The sequence below is a fragment of the Rattus norvegicus genome, chromosome 7, assembly GCF_036323735.1.
Source record: "Rattus norvegicus strain BN/NHsdMcwi chromosome 7, GRCr8, whole genome shotgun sequence".
Lineage (NCBI taxonomy): Eukaryota > Metazoa > Chordata > Mammalia > Rodentia > Muridae > Rattus > Rattus norvegicus.
The window spans coordinates 121,694,881-121,714,375 of record NC_086025.1 but is presented as its reverse complement, the minus strand read 5'-3'; the positions used below and the strand labels follow the sequence as shown (position 1 = coordinate 121,714,375).

The 19,495-nt window shown below is 47.0% G+C and overlaps 1 protein-coding gene across 7 annotated transcripts in view; it reads left to right on the top strand.

Annotated features, from left to right (window-relative positions):
• Positions 1–12,675: 12,675 nt before the first annotated feature.
• Brd1 (bromodomain containing 1) overlaps positions 12,676–19,495 on the top strand; it is a 47,842-nt gene continuing 41,022 nt past the window's right edge. For 4 of the 7 annotated variants that reach the window (XM_063263626.1, XM_039079301.2, XM_006242197.4 and 1 more), the window contains exons 1-2: positions 12,842–12,979; positions 16,113–17,493. In XM_063263626.1, the coding sequence (XP_063119696.1) occupies positions 16,127–17,493 (1,367 nt within the window). In that variant the 5' untranslated portion in view covers positions 12,842–12,979; positions 16,113–16,126. Of the gene's footprint in view, positions 12,980–16,112; positions 17,494–19,495 lie in introns of those variants that run through there. The other 3 variants (NM_001108103.3, NM_001414946.1, XM_039079302.2) reach the window with 2 other exon arrangements.

Here is a 19,495-nt window from a genome sequence, read left to right as displayed (position 1 = left end):
TCTTGTAGTTGAGTCATTTATTTATTCCCTTTGACAACCTGTGGTTCTTTATATATAGTTTACATCTAAAGTTATTTGTTTGTTTTGTTTTGTTTTTCAAGACAAAGTTTCTCTGTGTAGCCCTGGCTGTTTTGAAACTCACTCGGTAGACCAGGCCGGCCTCAAACTCAGAGATCTTCCTGTCTCTGCCTCACAAATACCGGGATCAAAGGCATCTACCACCACCACCACCACTGGACTAAAGTAGTTTTTGGTGCATTAGTGTTTAGCTTTGTGGTTTTGCTTTTTGTTGTCCTCCTTACTCATTTCACTTCTTTTTTCGTGCCTTCCTGTGGGATACTTGAACACTGTTTAGAATTCCATTATGATTTTTTATAATGTTATTAGAATAGTATTTGTGTTTTTCAGTGGTTTTCTGGGCCTCATAATAAAATCAAATATATTATATGTCTGTTCATATAGACACTTAGCATTATGAGTGAAGTATAGAAACTTCCCTTTACCTTGCCCACTAAAACCTATGAATGGTTTTGTTTTGTTTTGTTTTGTTTTGTTTTGTTTTGTTTTGTTTTGAGACAGGATTTCTCTGTGTGACCCTGGCTATCCTAGAACTTGCTCTATAGACCAGGCTGGCTTCAGACTCATAGAGCTCTACCTGCTTCTGCCTCCTGATTATTGGGATTAAAGGCCTGCGCAATTGCCACCATAGGTAAAACCTACACATTCTTTAAAAATCTCCTATGTGTACATTTTGTAACATATCAGACAGTGTTAATTTTTTGCTTTAACAATTCAGTGTGGTTTGAGAAACACAGTGAGGGTGTCCTCTTTCACCCTGTCTTGTCATTGCTAAACTGGTATTTTTTTCCTTGCTCAAGTTATCTTCTGTTATCATTCCATTCCTCCTTGAGTTTCATTCAGCTAGTCTTCTTGTGTGTGACACACATGTGCGCGTGCACACACACACACACACACACACACACACACACACACACACACGGTCGTGTTGTTAGCATCCAAGAATTGCTGAAGGAAGACCCCAGACTCAAATAGCACACAAAGGCAAAGAATGGTTTATTCTGTAGAAATTACCAGCATGCAGGGGTCAACCATTCATCAAAATGGTGATAACCTGAGGGCCCCTTTTATACAGGGCTAGGGGAATTTTCCAGAAGGATTGCGTAACCTCTAATATGATTGGTAGGACAAAGCAGTGACATTAGTACAGTTTTGATTGGTGAGTCTTGAAGGATTTCAGAAATCAGCTCAGTTCTGGCCTCGATAGCTCCTCCAACCAGGTGTCCCGGAGCTGACTCAGCTCCAGACTTATCGTACGTCAGGGTCGTCATTGATTAAAGGTCCATTGTCAGTGGCTCCTTCTGAGGAACCCACCATTCTTCCTAGGGAATTGAACATTCCAAGTTTTTGGAACCTCTCAATGTATATGTGCCCACACGTGCAAATACATCTGTGCACATGCACAGAGACCAGAAAAGGGTATCAGTATTCTCTACCAATCTCTGTCTATTCCTGTGAGGCAGGGTTTTTCTGAGAACTTGGAGCTCTTGGTTGCTTTGGGTTTTTTTTGTTTTTTTTTTTTTTTTTTTTTGGTTTTTTTTTCTTCTTTTTCCTTTTTCTTTTTTTCAGAGCTGGGGACCGAACCCAGGGCCTTGCACTTCCTAGGCAAGCGCTCTACCATTGAGCTAAATCCCCAACCCCGGTTGCTTTGTTTTGATTTGATTTGATTTTCTGGGCTAGGCTGGAAGCCAGAAAGCCTCAACAATCTTTCTGTCTGCCCTCAGAGCTGTGGTTTTACAGGCATTCACAGGATGCAAGCTTATCGTATGTGAGCACTGACATCTGGATTCTAGGCCTCCTGATTATGCGGCAAGCACCCTACCTGCTAAGTCATTGCTCCCACTTGTGCCTAGCGTAGCTCTGTTCATGGTGCACGGTTCTCACAGTCTTCCCATTGTTCTCCATGATTAGAGACTCTTTTTATTCTCTTTCAATCTAAAGGACTTTCATTCAGTAGAGGATTCCCAGTGGACTGTGCATTTCGTGAGAAGCAGTGTCCACATCTTCTTGGCGTCAGTGGCTTCTGGTAAGAAGTGCAGTCCCTGAGATTGCTTTTTTGCTGCAGGCAGGGTGTGCATCTTCCCGAGTCCTTTGCAGATGCTGACTCACACACTGCTTTCCTGGGGCTTGTTCTCTTTGGACGTCATCAACCTTGAGTATGCAGGTTCACATCTCTGCCATTTTTTTTATGAAGTTTCTGCTATTGGATCTTCAAATATTTTCTCAGCTGCATGCTTCTTCTCAGCCTCCAGTGACACAAAGCCTAACAAAAACTAGATTTATTTTTAATTGTCCCATAAATCCCTACGTTATATTCAATTTCTTTCCATCTATTTTCTCTCTATTGTGCAATTGAGCAATTCTTATGATCTGATCTTCCAATTCAGAATCTAGACTCATTCCTCTGCTTAATTTGCTATTGAATCTATCCAGTAAGTTTTCAAAAGGCCAAGTTTTGGTTCATTGTGTTTTTTTAGTTCTGTAATTTCCTTTTGGTTCTTTGGATAAAGAATTTTTCCTGAACTTTTCTATTTGTTTATCTCAAGATAATTAGTAATGGCTATTGAAGTATTTTTGTGATAGGTGTTTGACAGTCCCTGTCAGACAGTCTTCACATCTGATTCCTTTGTGTGATCACTGGTTGATGATCTCTTCCCGTTCACATTGTGAGATTTTATTTAAGTAAACTTCTAACCATGATTGGACAGTTTGGATTAGCGTTAGGAAATGGAATCCTACTTATGCCTTCTCTGTCACTTAGCGAGGCCATTGTCCTATGTGGTAAGGCTTCCTGGGCTGCTCCTTGGCTGTGGTTTCCATGGCAGTGTAGCTCTCAGAGCCCTTGCCATGCTTTTCTGCTCTATTTCATTCAGCTGGTGCCACCGAGGCATGGAGTTAATTTTTTGGCGTTGCCTGATAGAATGGGAGAAGGAGACACCAGCTAAGGTGGACTCGCTACTCACCGGTTTCTGCCTTGTCTCTGAATCCATGGAAGGCACTCAGGCATCTCTCTCTACTGGGCACGGGTCTAGGGAAACACAGAGGTACCTGGCATTTCTGCCATGACTGGAGTCCCAGAAGATACTGGGAATGGGCTCCTCCTTGAGGAGGGGTGGGAGACTGCAAGCTGTGTGTTTCCTAGGCACCTGCTTTCCCTACTGTCGTGGAGACTTACGTAATTATCCGTTGTGTCATTTAAAAGTTATATTTGGCTGGAATGAGCAGGAAGAGATTAGTCTACACCTGTAGGCTTGACTGGAAGCCTCTGGTTATTTATTGCTTTGAGACAGGGTCTTGTCTTGCCTCATTTTAGTTTCTTGGGTGCTGGTATTGTAGGTGGGTACCCCATGCCAGGCTCCGGGGCACTTCTAGAGCAGTTTCATGTCCACTGGCAGTCACTCTCAATTTGTTTCTTCCAGACTCCTCTGCAAGTAAATCTGCTTGTGGACTTGTCTAGACAAGGCATTCTCTCTAAGTGGAGACATACGGCGTGCGTCCTTCTGTTCCTGGCTTCTTTTGCTGAACTTGTTTTCCAGATTCAATTATGGTTTAACATCTCAGTACTACATCTTTTTTATCTCAAATAATGTCCTATTTATGGAAGTGCATTTTATTGTTCACCAGTCGCTTTCCCCTTTATGCTTATTGTGAATAATATTGCTTCTAACATTTCATACCAGACATGTATTTTCAGGCTGGAGAGATGGCTCAGTGGTGATTGTTCTTGCAGATGACCTGAGTTCAACTCCCAGCATCCACACAACAGGCAGCTTACAATGACTTGTGACTCCAGTATCCAAGGGATGCCTCTGGCTTCGGGCACATATACAAACATACACACATGTACATGTAAATAAATAATAAGAAAATATTTTTTAAAAATTAAGATGTGTATTTTTACCTTGTTTGAGTGTTAACTTATAGTGGAATTGTAGTGACAGGCTAACTCCATGCCTAGCTTTCTGAGTCAGAAGAAGGTACATGTGAGCATCCAGGTGTCTCTACATCCCTGCCAACACTTACCGTACAGCTTTTGGGTTCCAGCTACCTCGGTGGATATGCGGTAGCATCTCCTTGTGGACTCCTTACAGTTCCTTGACGGCTGATGATATGAAGTCTCCCTGTGCTCATTGGTCTGTACGTCTTCTTTGCAGAAGACTTTGCTCAAGTCTTAGGCCTATATTTGAATGTTTTTGTTTGGTTGTTTTGAGTTGAAGATCTTGACTTTCATGCTGAGGGACATGGGATCCATGACATTCTCAGTCTGGGAGCAATGGAACCCACCAAGGTGCTACATAGAGAAGTAGGGAGGTACATGGTAGATCTGGGTGAGTCAGACACGGTCACGAAGGTGAGGGATGCAGGTCTGGTTCTGGGTACAGAGTGAAGAGGAACTCACATAATTTGCTCACGGGAGTTTTGTTTTGTTTGTTTTTTGAGATAGGGTCTCTCTGTGTAGTCTTGAATGTCCTGGAACTCCCTTTGTGAACCAGGCTGGCCTTGAACTCATAGAGATTTGCCTATCTCTGCCCTCCAAGTGCTAGGATTAAAGGTGAGTACTATCACTGCATGGTGATTTTTTTTTTTTTGAGGCAGTCTCATTTTGTGGCTCTGGCTATCCTCTATCTCACTGTGTAGATCAGAGGAACTCAGGTCTTCCTTCCTCTGCCTCCTGAGAGCTAGGATTAAAGGCGTGCACCACCGTGCATAGCTCCTGATGGATCTTATGGATCGTGATGGATCTGAGCAGTTGAGATGTTTATCATTCAGAAGTACAAAGGTCCCAGTAATTGAGACTGCCTTCATGTCAGTTTCTGAAACAGAGTGGGCAGCTTTATTAAAGGAAATTTGTTGCCCCACCATCTGGAGCCCCAAAGTCTGAAATGAGTGTCTGTAGGGCCACCTCCCTCCCTCTCAAACCTACGGTGGAACACCCTTCTCTGTCTTCCAGCTCCTGGTGACTGTGCGTCTTTCTGCACACTTGGCTTTGTGGTAACGTCACTGCAATCCTTGTCCCACAGTGCATGCGTCTAAATTTCTCCTTTCCCACGGGCTGAGTGGGGCCTGCCTTAATGATATGACCTTGATTATACCTGTGAAGACTGTTTCCAAACCAGGTCATGGTTCAGTACTTTGATTGAGGACTTTGATCAATTAAAACAGCTTCCTATGAGGCACACTTCTTCCCACAGTGGAGAGAGACAACAGAGCAATTTGGGGATGAAGGCTGAAGCCAAGCCTCAGATGGGTTGTGATGTCTAAGAGGCCCATTGGGCTTCTTAGAGAGGAAGCGGAGGAGACTGCTGAAGGAACCTTACAACGTGACTCATGCAACGCTAAAGCACAGAAATGTCAGATATCTCTTTAATCATCAATGAGCAGGGCCAGCATGATGGTAAACCATCTCATGAGACTGGAGAGTGGTATTTACGATGACTGACACAGAGCTTGTGTGAGTAGGCTTGCTAGGCTAGATTACAAACTAAAACTGTTAAAGCTCTTCAGGGCTGCCAAACTGCCATCTTCCCTATCATCTCTCCCCCAGGCAAAAATACGTTTCCATGTTCCATTATTGAATTTATTTGCACCCAGACAAGACTCATTTAACTTAGCCATCTGTTTTCTGCAAGACAAAAATCTACCTTTACTGACTTGTAAAAAGACCAGAATTAATGATCCAGCAAGATGTACGACTTAGGAGTCAGAAAATTCCGTCGGCAAGTCGGCTGGACAACACTCAGCTTGCTGTTGAAAAGACACATGCCACTTGTTTGCCTAATCATAAATTCTAGAAAAGCTTTATTAGTTCCTTCTTGTGATGGTAGTCTTCAAGGGTATTGCTATCCCAGGAAAGTCAGTTTCCTCGTGCTGACCTGATTCACGCACACAGGCCCTGTAAGAAGAGGTGGCAATTTACGTGATGAGCCTCCTTGTTAAGTGGTATATCTAAGCCATGGATTACACAAGACCCAGGCTGGAATAGCAGCTCTGTCTGAGGATGTCATCATGAGGAATGTAGGACTGGGCCTCAATATGCCCAGGGTACATTCCCATTTGCCTTTCTGTCCCTTGATTAGGAAACTGAGCCAAACTGATCTTCAAGTTTGCTTATGGTCTCTGTGCATGTAGGTGAGTTTTCCTCTTCTCCCTAGCTCAGTGGCTACCATGGTTCCTGGCTTTACAGACCTTATCTTTCTTTGTGTAGGGCTGGCCCTTTGTATGTCAGAGTCCAGGTGCCTGGCTAGCGTGGGTCTGAGGGTGATGCAGAGTAACACATGTACTCCAAACTTTGTTCCTTTATGGTGGGCATGCCACGTGACTCATGAGAAAGACCTTAAAGGTCTTAATGTAAGGCATTGGTTACATAATTTGATTTCCCAGTAAAGAGGACAACTGCTATTATACTTTTGTTAATCATTAGATTTCCATTAAGAAGAAAGGTTATAAGCCAGACACGGTAGCAAATACCTGTGATCTCAGCACTTTGGAGACAGAGGCAGGAGGGTTAAGTTAAAGGTTAGTCTGGGCTACAACAGTGAGTCCTAGACTAACCTGGGCAGTCAGATTCTGCTGAAAAACAAAAGAGTAAGTATCTGTGTGCTCAGTATTACCAACTTTACCTCGGAGACAACCCTCTGGGAATGTCAGTGAGAGAGAAGCTAGATCAGGGTTATTAAGGTGGGAAGACCGTCTCCTAATTGTAGGTGGCACCAGTCTACTGGCTGGGGGCTCTGAATAAAATGGGGAAATCTATAACTTTTTGACTGTGGTACAGTATGACCAGCTTCCCTCTGATGATGCCCTGCACCTTACAGTGAGCCCAAGCAAGCTCTCTCATCCTTAAATTGCTTTTGTTATTTTTTCACAGCAGCAAGAAAGGAAACTAATGCAACACTGTAACGAACAACTGATGAAAAACACTCCAGACTCTAATGAAAAGTACTATACTGCTACTTAGGGCATTTCTTCTGTTTTGTGAGAACACAGTTAAGGAAAGGTTTTATTGGCTGGAGAAATGGCTCAGTGGTTAAGAGTACTGACTGCTCTTCCAGCAGTCCTGAGTTCAAATCCCAGCACCCACATAGTGGCTTGCAACCACCTGTAATGGGATTAGATCCCCTCTTCTGTGCATCTGAAGAGAGTGATGTACTCACATTCATAAAATATATAAATAAATAATTTTTTTAAAAAAAGATTTCTTTTTAAAGATTTATTTATTTATTGTATAAGTACATTGTAGCTGTCTTCAGACACACCAGAAGAGGGCATCAGATCCCATTACAGATGGTTGTGAGCCACCATGTGGTTGCTGGGAATTGAACTCAGGACCTCTGGAAGTGCAGTCAGTGCTCTTAACCACTGAGCCATCTCTCCAGCCCAAATAAATTAATTTTTTTTCCTTTTTTTTTTTTTTTTTCAGAGCTGGGGACCGAACCCAGGGCCTTGCACTCGCTAGGCAAGCGCTCTACCGCTGAGCTAAATCCCCAACCCCCAAATAAATTAATTTTAAGGAAAGGTTTTATTTGTGCCAGAAAACAGAACTTTGAGAAACCCACTAATGCCCTGTTCCTTGCTCTTTTTTTTTTTTTTTTTTTGGTTCCTTTTTTTTTTTTTTTTTTTTTTTCTGGAGCTGGGGACCGAACCCAGGGCCTTGCAGTTGCTAGGCAAGCGCTCTACCACTCAGCTAAATCCCCAACCCCTCCTTGCTCTTTTTTATGTCTCCTAGAATGGGACCGCATCCTGGGGAGCTAAGCCTTAAGCTTTTGAATAGTGCATACAAGGAGGAAGGCCAGGGTTCTGTCTGATGGAGGCCAGAGATGGCCTCAAAAAGGCACTGAGACGGGTGATACTTAGACATTTCTCACAGTTAAGTTATAGAAGGAAGGAAAGACAGAATGAACCATCTGCTAGATTAGAATGGGAGGTTAAGGGCTGGTGAGATAGTTCAGTGGTTAAGAGCACTGACTGCTCTTCCAGAGGTCCTGAGTTCAAATCCCAGCAACCACATGGTGGCTCACAGCCATCTGTAACAGGATCTGATTCCCTCTTCTGGTGTGTCTGAAGACAGCTGCAGTGTACTCATATAAATAAATAAATCTTAAAAAAAAAAAAAGGTTAACCCAGTTCCCAGCACACCTATCCCACAACTCCTAACCTGTTATCCCAGCTCCAGGATATCCAAAACCCTTTTCTGGCCTCTACTAGCACTGGGCTCATATGTACAAACAGACACATACACACAGAATGTAATCTGTGGGATGATGTCACAGGTGAGGCAGGTACAAGATAGAAGGAGGCCTGTCATTGGACAAAAAGGAAGGATAGGCGGGAGAAAAGTTTGAAGGAAGAGGAGGAGACTGGAACAAAAAGGAGGAAGAGACAGGAGGGAGAGGGAGAGAAGCTGTGGCAGGACAATATGGCGGGTGACGTTAAGACTCCATGCTGTACCTTTACAGGTTGTTACGAAAGTTCTTAAGGGATGGATGGTACTGGGCTTTGTCTGTTTAGGAGGGCAATTATATCTTATCAAATGGGTCAAAGTTTATTGTGTCGTGTGGTTTTTCATGTGGAGAACTGAGTTTGGGAGAGTGTGTGGCAGCAGAGGGGCCGCCACGGAGTTGGGATGTGTGTTTCCGGCATGGAACCCTGCCTTGGGAACTAGATGGGTAGGGAGAGTGCTCACGGCTCAGAGCAAGGCTTTCTGCAGTGTGATATGGGATGGAGCAGAGCGGGTGAGAGGCTTTGCTGACTGAGACTTAAGATATCCAGCAGATATCATGGGGCGCTGTGGTGCCAGACCTAGTGGGGATAAAAGACAAGCTTACTCTTTTTATTTTTTATATTTTTACAACAACAGTAATCAATTAAAAAAATCACTAGTTATTGTAAAAAATAAAGTTAAGGAATTTAAAAAAGATCACAAAAGAGTTGAGCATGGTCACATGTGCCTGTAATCTCTGTTCACACCGCAAAGGCTGAAGCAGGAGGATTTCAGTTTAAGTTTAGTTTAAGTTAAGATTTTTATATAGCCTGTGCTATATAATGAGTTCCAACCTAGCTAGATATTGAGACCCTATATCAAAAATAAAAAGTGGACAATAATAACCAACCAACCAGATTAAAAAACTTTTTTTTTTTTTTTGGTTCTTTTTTTTCGGAGCTGGGGACTGAACCCAGGGCCTTGCGCTTCCTAGGCAAGCGCTCTACCACTGAGCTAAATCCCCAACCCCAAAAAACTCTTGACAGATGAGTCTAACTCAATTATAATTTTTTAAAAAAGTTTTACTTGTCTTCAGACACACCAGAAGAGGGCATCAGATCTCACTACAGATGGTTGTGAGCCACCATGTGGTTGCTGGGATTTGAACTCAGGACCTCTGGAAGAATAGTCATCTTAACCACTGAGCCATCTCTCCAGCCCTCAATTACAATTCTTTATTTGAACCTATTCCTGCTATCTCTTGTCTCCCCCTGCCCCCTGCAACCCCCCACACCTGAATGGCCTCTTTGTAGTCTAGTCTGCTCAAACTCACAATATCTCTGTGTTACTCATCAGAGAACTAGGAGTATGTGCACATAACACAATGGCCAGCTGGTGTCATGGTCCTTACTGGCCATGCTTTAGTTTCTTTTGTTGCTGCTGTTGTTTTTTGATACAAGGTTTCTCTGTGTAGCCCTGGCTGTCCAAGAACTTGCTCTGTGGACCACGCTGGCCCAGAAACTCAGTGATAGGGGTGAAGGTATGAACCAACACTGCCAGGCACTTTAGTCTTTTACCTTTGTCCTTCTTATTGTTAGTGTTGTTGACTTCCTTTTCTTACATTTGAAAGGTGTAAGTCACATTTTATTTTTCAGGTGGAAATTGTGACATTACATATTTTGACATTAAATATTATATATTTTAACATTATAATATTATAATCCATTTTCTTTGGATTCTAAAATCTGCTAATCATGCAATGTAAGAACACTACTGTATTTGCATTTCTTGTTGCCTTTTTTCTTCACAGGTGCAGTAGGGTTTGTCTGAGAGATTTGGTAGTATTTGACATTAACAGTCCAAATTAGTTTCCTGGCTGAAATCCATGTCTTGCTACTAAATTCACTTTTAGTTTTGCTAACATGTATCTTTTAGTAATTTTTAAAAGATATTTGTTTCAGTAAACTTGACTATATATTGACAATGAACACTAGTTTCTACTGTGTGTGAATTCTAGATTCAATTCTTTTAGAATTTTAGATAATTCCTCCTACATACATTATCTGAGTCATCATAAAGTAGGCCCTTCCAGAAAGCAGTGGATGCCTTTAATCCCAGCACTCGGGAGGCAAAGGAAGCAGATCTCTGTGAGTTTGAGGCCAGCCTAGTCTACAGAGTGAGTTCCAGGATAGCCAGGGCTACACAGTGAAACCCTGTCTTGAAACAAACAAACAAACAAACAAACAAACAAACAAACAACAAAAATGAAGGCCTTCCAGTCTGATAGCTTTTCAGTTGCTTTAATCATTGAAGTCGTAGGCTCCGTCTCATGCCTGTCTGTGGGACCCCACAACCTACTAAGAACTGCTTTCTCTGAGAAGTGCCATTCTCCCTCAGCCCTTCCTGCTCTGTGAAGGCTTTGTGTCTTCTCAACTTTGGATTTATGAGACAGTGTCTTACTTTTGCTCTGTGCTGTGGGAGCTCCTCCCCTCGTTGGTTTGCATTTAGTTTTCCTAAGGTAAGAGGAGGTTGAGAGCTCATCTTGCTTGTTCTTCATGGCCAGTTGTCCGGCATGCTTAGATTCAGATGAGTGGATGTCTCTAGAAGAGGCAGCGCTTGCAGTTCCTGGCTTTGCGGCATATGTGCTCAGGCCTCACGGGTTCTCCTTCCATGGCTCACTGGTGTGCCTGAAGAGAATACTAGCTAAACATGAGGCCTGGCTTGGGAGTGGCTCCAGAATGAACTCACCCTTAAAGACTATTTTCCAGCAGGGCAATCGCCTTTAATCCCAGAGCTCTGGAGGCAGAGGCATGCAAATCTCTTGAGTTCAAGGCCTGTCTGGTCTACAGAGGAAGTTCAGAGATACATTGAGAGGCCTTGTATTGAAAAATAAAACAACAACAAAACAACTACTTTCCAGCCCATAGTTTGGCTACAATGGGATATGAGAGTTGGCCAGCGGAAAGCTCATGGGGCTCCAGCCCCGACCTGGCATGGATGCATAACCGAGCAGACTGCTTTGTTCCAGTAACTGGTGGTATAGCCTGAGCAGGGAGCCTGCCCTGCCTGTCCTGTGGGGGAAGCAGCTCCGCTCCTGAGGGAAAGCTTTGTCCTGAATGTCACAGGCACACGACATCTGACACAAGACTTCCAAGGCAACCAAAGAGCCACCTAGTCTTCACCCACATTTCGAAATATTTAGAGATTAATCTCATAATTAACATTCTCAAGAAGCCACTAACTTTTTAAACTAAAGACTAAAGTAGAAGGAATGAGCTGGAGAGTGGGACCAGTCCAAGTCATAGGGCCCTGATCTTGAAACCTTCAAGGCTGGGCAGCAGAAGTTTTTAACCTGTGAGCCACGACCCCTTTAGTGGTCCTGCATATCAGATATTTACATCCATAACAGCAGCAAATGATAGTTATGAAGTAGAAATGAAATAACTTTATGGCTGGGGGGGGGGTCACCACAACATTGGTCAACAGTAGTAGGAAGGCTGAGAACTGCTGCTCTATAGTGTTACCAGGTCCTAGGTAGACATCAATGCTTAATCACCTCTACTAGGGCAGTGCTTGTAAGAGGAAGGCCTAAGTCACATGCGTGGCAGCCCATGCTTTTAGGGAGGCAGGTCTCTGTCTACATAGTGAGTTCCAGACAGCCAGAAATACTTAGTCTCAAAACAACAAAACCAAAAGCCAACCAACAACCAAACAAAAAAAGAGGGCATGCCCCCTGGCTGCCCCATAGTTTCTGAGAGCTCCAGTACTTGTCACAGTAACTAGCTAGCCATCCTCAGTTCCTTTCCATACCCTCTCCTACCCAACCACTGACCTCATCTTGTGCCATTTTTAGTGCCTTTCTATGCCACCTTAGGGTTCCCATCCTTGTCATTTATTCCTCAGAGGGATCTACCCTTGTTTGATGACCCTTCATCAGAGCCCTTATTTCCATTCCCTCTTAACTCATCCTTCATGAACTCCTCTTACCCCCCTTAGGATGCACCTCTTGATTCTCTCAAGAACCAGTCCCTTAAAAATCACGCACTCAGGAAACTCCGCCTGGCTCCTTAGGGTCAACATTCTGGCTCTACTCACTGCTACTGACCCCACAGTAAACATCATCTGGTTACCCTACTCTTACAGCAGTCCTTTACTCCTCAGGAGCCCTATCCTGTCTCCCCCAGAACTCTCCTCCTAGTCACCCCACTCTTGCAGCACTCCTCCCATCCCCCGCTCCGGATCCCCACCCTAACTCCCTGAGAGCCACCCTTCCTGGTCACCCCACTCTCTCCTTCGCGTCCCGCCCCGCCCCCTTATCCCGGCTTGGTGCGGCGCGCGTCATGGCGGCGGCGGGCGGGGCGCGTCTCGCACGCAGCGCGCCGGGCGGAGCGCTCGCCGCATTGTTTGCTTCGCTGGGGAGCGAGCAGCGCCTCGGCAGGCGTCCGAGCAGCTCCGCGTTCGCGTCCTCCGCCCGGCCGGGCCCCGAGCCGGCCTTAGCCGGCTGTGCCGGCGCCGCCGACCCCGCCCGAGCCGTGGCGCCCTGCGGGTCCGGAGCCGCTGGCCGAGCGCGCCCCGGAGCCCGGCGGGGCACGGCTGCGCGGCCGTTGGCGGAGGAGCCGCGGCGCCATTAGCGCCGCCTCGGCCGCGCCGGCCCCCGCGCCCGCCCGCCCGCCGGGCTCCCGCGGCCGCGGCGCCCCGAAGGTGAGTGTCTGACGGTCGCCGTTCGCCGCCCGCCTCGCCGGCCGGGGCGGAGGTGCAGGCGCCATGTTTAGAGGCGGCAGCGGCGGCTCCGCATTGTCCGCGGGCGGGGAGGCCGGAGAGTCGGGGCGGCGAGGCCCGGAGGCCGTGAGGCCTGGTGGGCGCGGGAGCCGGAGGAACTGAGAAGGCCGAGCGGGCGAGTGCCGCCGTGAGCCGGCGCGGCCGGGGACGCCGAGATGGGTGCCGGCGGCTTGCCCGAGAGGCCGGGTCTGGGAGGCGAGGCCGCGGCGAAATCGCGGAGGCGGAGGCCGCAGCCGGGTGGGGGCGGAGAGGGACACGGAGGCCGCGGCGGGGTCGGGGAGACAGAGGAGTAGAAGGAGGCCGCCGCGGCGCGGGAGGGGCGGCCAAGAGAATGGAGCGGGCGGCAGGTTTCAGGAGGCGGGGAAGCCGCCGGGCCGGGCGGGCTCTGGGCGGCCCGGCTGTCTGTGCAGCTGGGGCAACTGCGGGGACGGGCGTCGGACAGCGGAGGAGGCGGAAGGCCTGGGGTCTCGTGGCGTCTGCCCACGTCCTCGCCTGTAGCCTTGGCGGTGCGGAGCCGGTCGCATTATGTAACAGATAGGTCCGATCTATTTTGCCAAGACAGGAAACTCCCTTGAAGAGGGACGGGCTCGGAAGATTTCCTAAGTCGAGCGGGGCCTGGTATCTCCGGAGTAAGCCCGCAGCTCCGCCAAACTCCGTGGATGTGTGCAGGAAACGCCGAGAAACGAACGCGCGTGCGCGGCTTTCTTGGGCCTTTAGGAGAGAAGCAACTTTCCTATGCTTAATTTGCAGAAAACACTGCTCCTCATCGTGCACTGCAGTTGTGACACACTTACACACACCTAGGAAACCGCCCCCTTAATGGAGGACATTCACTTCACCCAGCCGCGACTGTTTTAGAGTATCTGTCATCTGGTAACACATAGTTACAGAATTTTGATATTATTTAGTTACTGTTTTATCACTTGTTGGATCTAGCACTGTTCTGAGTCTGTGTTTACTCCTCAGATTGTCACTTTAGAGTAAGTGTCTTTCCTGTGTGCTTTCACAGTGAGGGGTAGAAGCTGGAAGAGTTTAAATGGCTTGTCTACAAACCAGGCAGGAAATGAACTGAGCTGATTTTGAGCAGAGTCTTTCCCTCTTTCTGCTAACAAAGCTTTTTAGGATGCGTTTAGCACAGTTATTTCTGGAGAACCATGCTTATTGCCTTTGCTGATTCTTTCATGGAAATGCTCATTCCTGCATAGAGCCAGAGGGTCAAAGTGCTGGGTGTATGAAAATGAGGAAGCAGATGAGATTGTTGGTCACTGCTGGGCAGTGCCTCTAAATGCCCTCTTTCCCCCGGTCACAATTACATTTTCAAATTACAGAGTAGCTGTGGCCATTAAGTATTAGGTTCAGTTCTTGTAGAAAAGTGGTTTAAAGACCTTCAGTGCTCACTAGGAGAATGTGGGGTTTGACAGGCTGGTTACAGTACTTTACTGTAGAGGAGAAAATTACATGTTTGTTTTTAATCTGGGAGCTGTTGCTTCTGCCTGCCTCAGTAGTAAATTGTGAAGCATCCGAGGTGAACTGTGGTTCTTTCTGTGCAGAATATGGTGCTGACACCTGGATTTGCACCTATCTCATCTCAGGGATGTTGCTAGAGGCCTAGGGCTGGCTAGGGCTGCTTTGATGACAGCTCCCTTAGAATCCTTTGCTGAGCAGGCACCTGGAAGCTCCTCAGATGCAGGTGCATTGGGGTCTGCTGTTCTTGTTCATAGAGCGATAGTATCTACAGAATGTGGGTTTCTGCAATCTGCAAGGTCTGTCTTTAAAAATGCGTATAAGATTTGCAGAGATTTCCTTTTGGGATTTAAAACATGAAGTCTGCTCTTGGAGGGCTTTTCTCAGAGACTAGTAAGATAAGTATGAGCTGAGAATTCGGGGTTCCTGGAGAGCCCTGCTTGTGGGCTATTCTGACATTTCAACTTGGTATATTTTGGGAGTCAGTCTTTATCTACTTGTCAGTTGAGTGGGCTTGTTCAGTGGGAGGCATGAGTGGTCCTGGCCCTTGTTACTCCATGTGTTCATTCTGCTTGACTAGTGGTCCAGAGTGGGCACGTCTGCACATAAGATCTGCATCGGAGAAAACTAAAAGTGAGGAGTCCACTACAAGGAGTGGGAGTGTAGGCTGTTAGCTCCCTGGTTTTGTTCATACTGGAAATGAACACATCTCTGAAGTTTTCAGGCATGTGAACCAGTGATAAGGGGTGGGGTGGGGGGCTCTGCAGGCTGTGGTCTGAGGGAAACCATCCTTTTTTTGGGGGGCAAGAGCTGAGCACTTTCAAGTGTATCAGGAGGAGAGCAGAAGTGCCACTTGATACCTTGCCCTCAGCTAGGCGTACTTGGAGAGTATGTGGCCCAGCCCACAGCCAGGTCCTGGCCTGAGTGAAAGGGAAAGGCTGGTGCTGCCACGGCAGCTTCCAGGGTGGTCACTGCTGAGGCGTCCTAAAAGCTCCATTGGGCTCTTGGGGCAAAGATCTCCCACAGACCAGCACAGCGTTCCCTTCAAGTCCTGTATGGGATGTTTGTGGAAAGAATGGACTACTTTATGCTGTTGAGTTATGGATGCTTCTGGCCCCCAGCACAAAGTTCCCAGGAGCACTCTGCTGGGCAGTAGTGAGAAAGAAAGACCTAAGGGATTGCTAAGAGTAGGTGGCCACAGGCCATAGTCTCTGTTGTGAAGTCTGTCAGTAAAACAGTCTGACTTGTGGGCAAGAGGCCAAGCTCTCAGCTCTGGAGACCTATGTTGCTGTTTGTAGGTAACTTTTGGCTTGGTCTAAAAAGGTGACTTGTGGGTGGAATGCACCTGTGCCCTAGCTATTCAGCAGGAACCCCGAGGGCTGCAGCTTCCTGCTGTCTTCCCTGACTGTCAGTACCTTTACCTGGGTGTGGTGAGGGAGGTTACTGTTGGAGGCTTGTTGTAATGTGTTTGGAAGTCTTCAACTCTGAGCTTTGTGGGGTGATTTGTTAGTGCTGCCCAAGCATATTTTGTAGTTTTCTGAAGTCTTCTGTCACCCTGCATGGAGTTAACTTTTCTTTGACTTTATTCTAGGTAATCATTGCCAAATGAGGAGGAAAGGACGATGTCATCGAGGTTCTGCAGCGAGGCATCCTTCTTCCCCGTGCAGTATTAAACACTCCCCCACTCGTGAAACATTGACATACGCACAAGCTCAAAGGATGGTGGAGATAGAAATCGAAGGGCGTTTGCATCGGATCAGTATTTTCGATCCCTTGGAGATCATTCTAGAAGATGACCTCACTGCTCAAGAAATGAGTGAATGCAACAGTAATAAAGAAAACAGTGAGAGGCCACCTGTTTGCTTAAGAACTAAGCGTCACAAAAACAACAGAGTCAAAAAGAAAAATGAAGTCTTGCCCAGCACCCATGGCACACCGGCTTCAGCCAGTGCCCTTCCTGAGCCCAAGGTGCGGATTGTGGAGTATAGTCCTCCATCTGCACCCAGGAGGCCCCCTGTGTACTACAAGTTCATCGAGAAGTCAGCCGAGGAGCTGGACAACGAGGTAGAGTACGACATGGATGAGGAAGATTACGCCTGGTTAGAGATCATCAATGAGAAGCGGAAGGGCGACTGTGTCTCTGCCGTGTCACAGAACATGTTTGAGTTCCTGATGGACCGCTTTGAGAAGGAGTCCTACTGTGAGAACCAGAAGCAGGGTGAACACCAGTCCTTGATAGACGAGGACGCTGTGTGCTGCATCTGCATGGATGGCGAATGCCAGAACAGCAACGTTATACTCTTCTGTGACATGTGCAACCTGGCTGTGCACCAGGAGTGCTACGGGGTGCCCTACATCCCTGAGGGCCAGTGGCTTTGCCGCCACTGCCTGCAGTCTCGGGCCCGCCCTGCGGATTGCGTGCTGTGCCCGAATAAGGGTGGTGCCTTCAAAAAGACAGACGATGACCGCTGGGGCCATGTGGTATGTGCACTGTGGATCCCAGAGGTTGGCTTTGCCAACACGGTATTCATTGAGCCCATCGATGGTGTGAGGAACATACCTCCTGCCCGGTGGAAACTGACGTGCTACCTCTGTAAGCAGAAAGGCGTGGGTGCCTGCATTCAGTGCCACAAAGCAAATTGCTACACAGCATTCCATGTGACGTGTGCCCAGAAGGCTGGTCTGTACATGAAGATGGAGCCTGTGAAGGAGCTGACTGGAGGCAGCACCACCTTCTCTGTCAGAAAGACTGCTTACTGTGATGTCCACACACCTCCAGGCTGTACCCGGAGGCCTCTGAACATTTATGGAGATGTTGAAATGAAAAATGGTGTGTGTCGAAAAGAAAGCTCAGTCAAAACGGTCAGGTCTACATCCAAGGTCAGGAAAAAAGCAAAAAAGGCTAAGAAAGCACTGGCTGAGCCCTGCGCGGTCCTGCCGACCGTGTGTGCTCCATATATCCCCCCTCAGAGGTAAGTGCATCTGAGCTTCAGCTCAGATGGGCCTGGAGGGAAGGACTTGATGCAGGACACAAGTCAGGGCCTGCAGGAGTCCTGGCACATCTCCACCGCACCTCCTGATAGTCTGTGTCCTAAGCTGTAGCCATTCATTCACTACTGCCCAGTGGGGCGTAAGTGCAAGAGAAATTACAGATTGGGATAATGTATGGTTCTTAGTCACCTGTTGACCGTGAATATAAGGTAGGTATGCTCAATGGGAGCCACAGCCACACCAGTGTTCAACCCTGGGCTTCTGGATCTCAGCATCCTGAGTTTTGTTTCTATCTACAATGCCATTAAACTGCCTTCTTACCAGATTTTAGGACCTTGTAGAAAAGCATCTGGAAAAGTGAACCACCATCCTCAGTAAGGTGACCATTGAGATGAGGTTAGAACCAGGGCTGCTGTCAGCAGGGAGATGGTGTTCTGTCTTCCTGCCTGCCTTGAACTCCCAGGGATCCTCTCCCTGTCTCCCTGGTGCTGGGATTCAGGATGCTCCAACCATACTTGACTTCTTCTACTACTTACGTCTGCAGTAGTGCACATGTCGCTTGATCTGCAGGAGGGCTGCTGTGCCAAGCCCTGCATCTGTGTTCCCTGAGGGAGGACTTGTCTCCTTGTGTCTTCTGGACTTGCTCTGTGGCATGCTGTTTTTGTTCCATTATTTCAAGAAATGTACTGTATATCACATCATAGCCTGTGAATGCCAAGTGAATCCACTCCTTTTGCATCCATTTGAATCCATTTTAGAGCCTTGAGGAAGTGATTTTTTTGTGAAGGGGGCGTGGACTTTTAGTCTGGTCAGGTTTGTAGAGCCCCAAGATGACGAAGTTCATGTGAGGCAACTGCCCTAAAGCAACATACATGGTGGACAGTAGATTTCAGGGGTGTGTGTGTGTGTGTGTGTGTGTGTTTGTTTGTGTTTTGAGATCAAGTCTCTTGTGTTCTTGGCTGTCCTGGAACTCCCATCCACTGCCTGCCCCTGCCTTATGAGTGCTATGATCAAAGGCGTGCACCACCACCACTGCTCAGAAGCTGTCTTTAACACAGCGAGCGAACATTAGTTTTGTGTGTGTGTGTTATTATGAATGTCTGGTTTGAAGAAGTTAATCATTCTTACTAGCATGCTGTGGTTATACCGTGGAGTTGGGCATTGTGCCACAGTGGGCTTACTGTTTGAGCTAGGAGCACAAATGGAAAAAGAGCTAGCACTGCCTTTATGCTAGAGTTTGAAATGGGTAAATGCTGTTTGTTTTTGTAGACCTATACTTCTAGTCAGTGAATCAAACACAGAGGTCTCATAACCAACCCCTTGTTCAGAGAAGAGTCCCATTAGGACCAGCATGCCTGAAAAGTTTTTCAGCCTGACTTAGAAGATGGTCTCTCTGGGATTTCTGTGTCTGTAGAGGCAGAAAGCATAGGGTTATGTGAAGAGCCTCTGCTCAGGGAGGTTCTGCTTTACCAAAAGTGAAATAGCTGAGCCATCAGTCGTCTTGTTGCTTTCTCTGGCCAGTGCCAGATGCTCTGTTGCAGGTGGTGTGATCCTGCACCCTGTCCTGTGGTTCCTGATGTTCAGGTTTTGGGACATGAAAGCTGCCAGGTGGGCGGGACTGTTGCAAGGAGGATCTGCAGGTGACAACAAAGACTCTGTCCTTCAGAGCCATTGAGGAAAGAACTCGAAGCTTTAAACTTAAATCTTCCAGGGTCTGTTGTGGAATTCAGCAGATAAGAGGTGCATTGTGGCTCGTGTTTTTCTCCTCCAGACAAGGTCTTATTTATAGGCCAAGACTACCTGGGGCTTATGGAGCACACGCCCGGTCGGCCTCAGAACTGTGAGTCTCTTGCTTCAGCTTGTCAAGTGCTCACTGTCCTGTCCTGGCTTGCCTTCCTTTGTTTTGTCCTGTTTTGTTTTGTGACAGGATTTCACTATATAACCCAGGCAGGTTTCAGACTGCCAGCCTCAGCCTCGTGAATA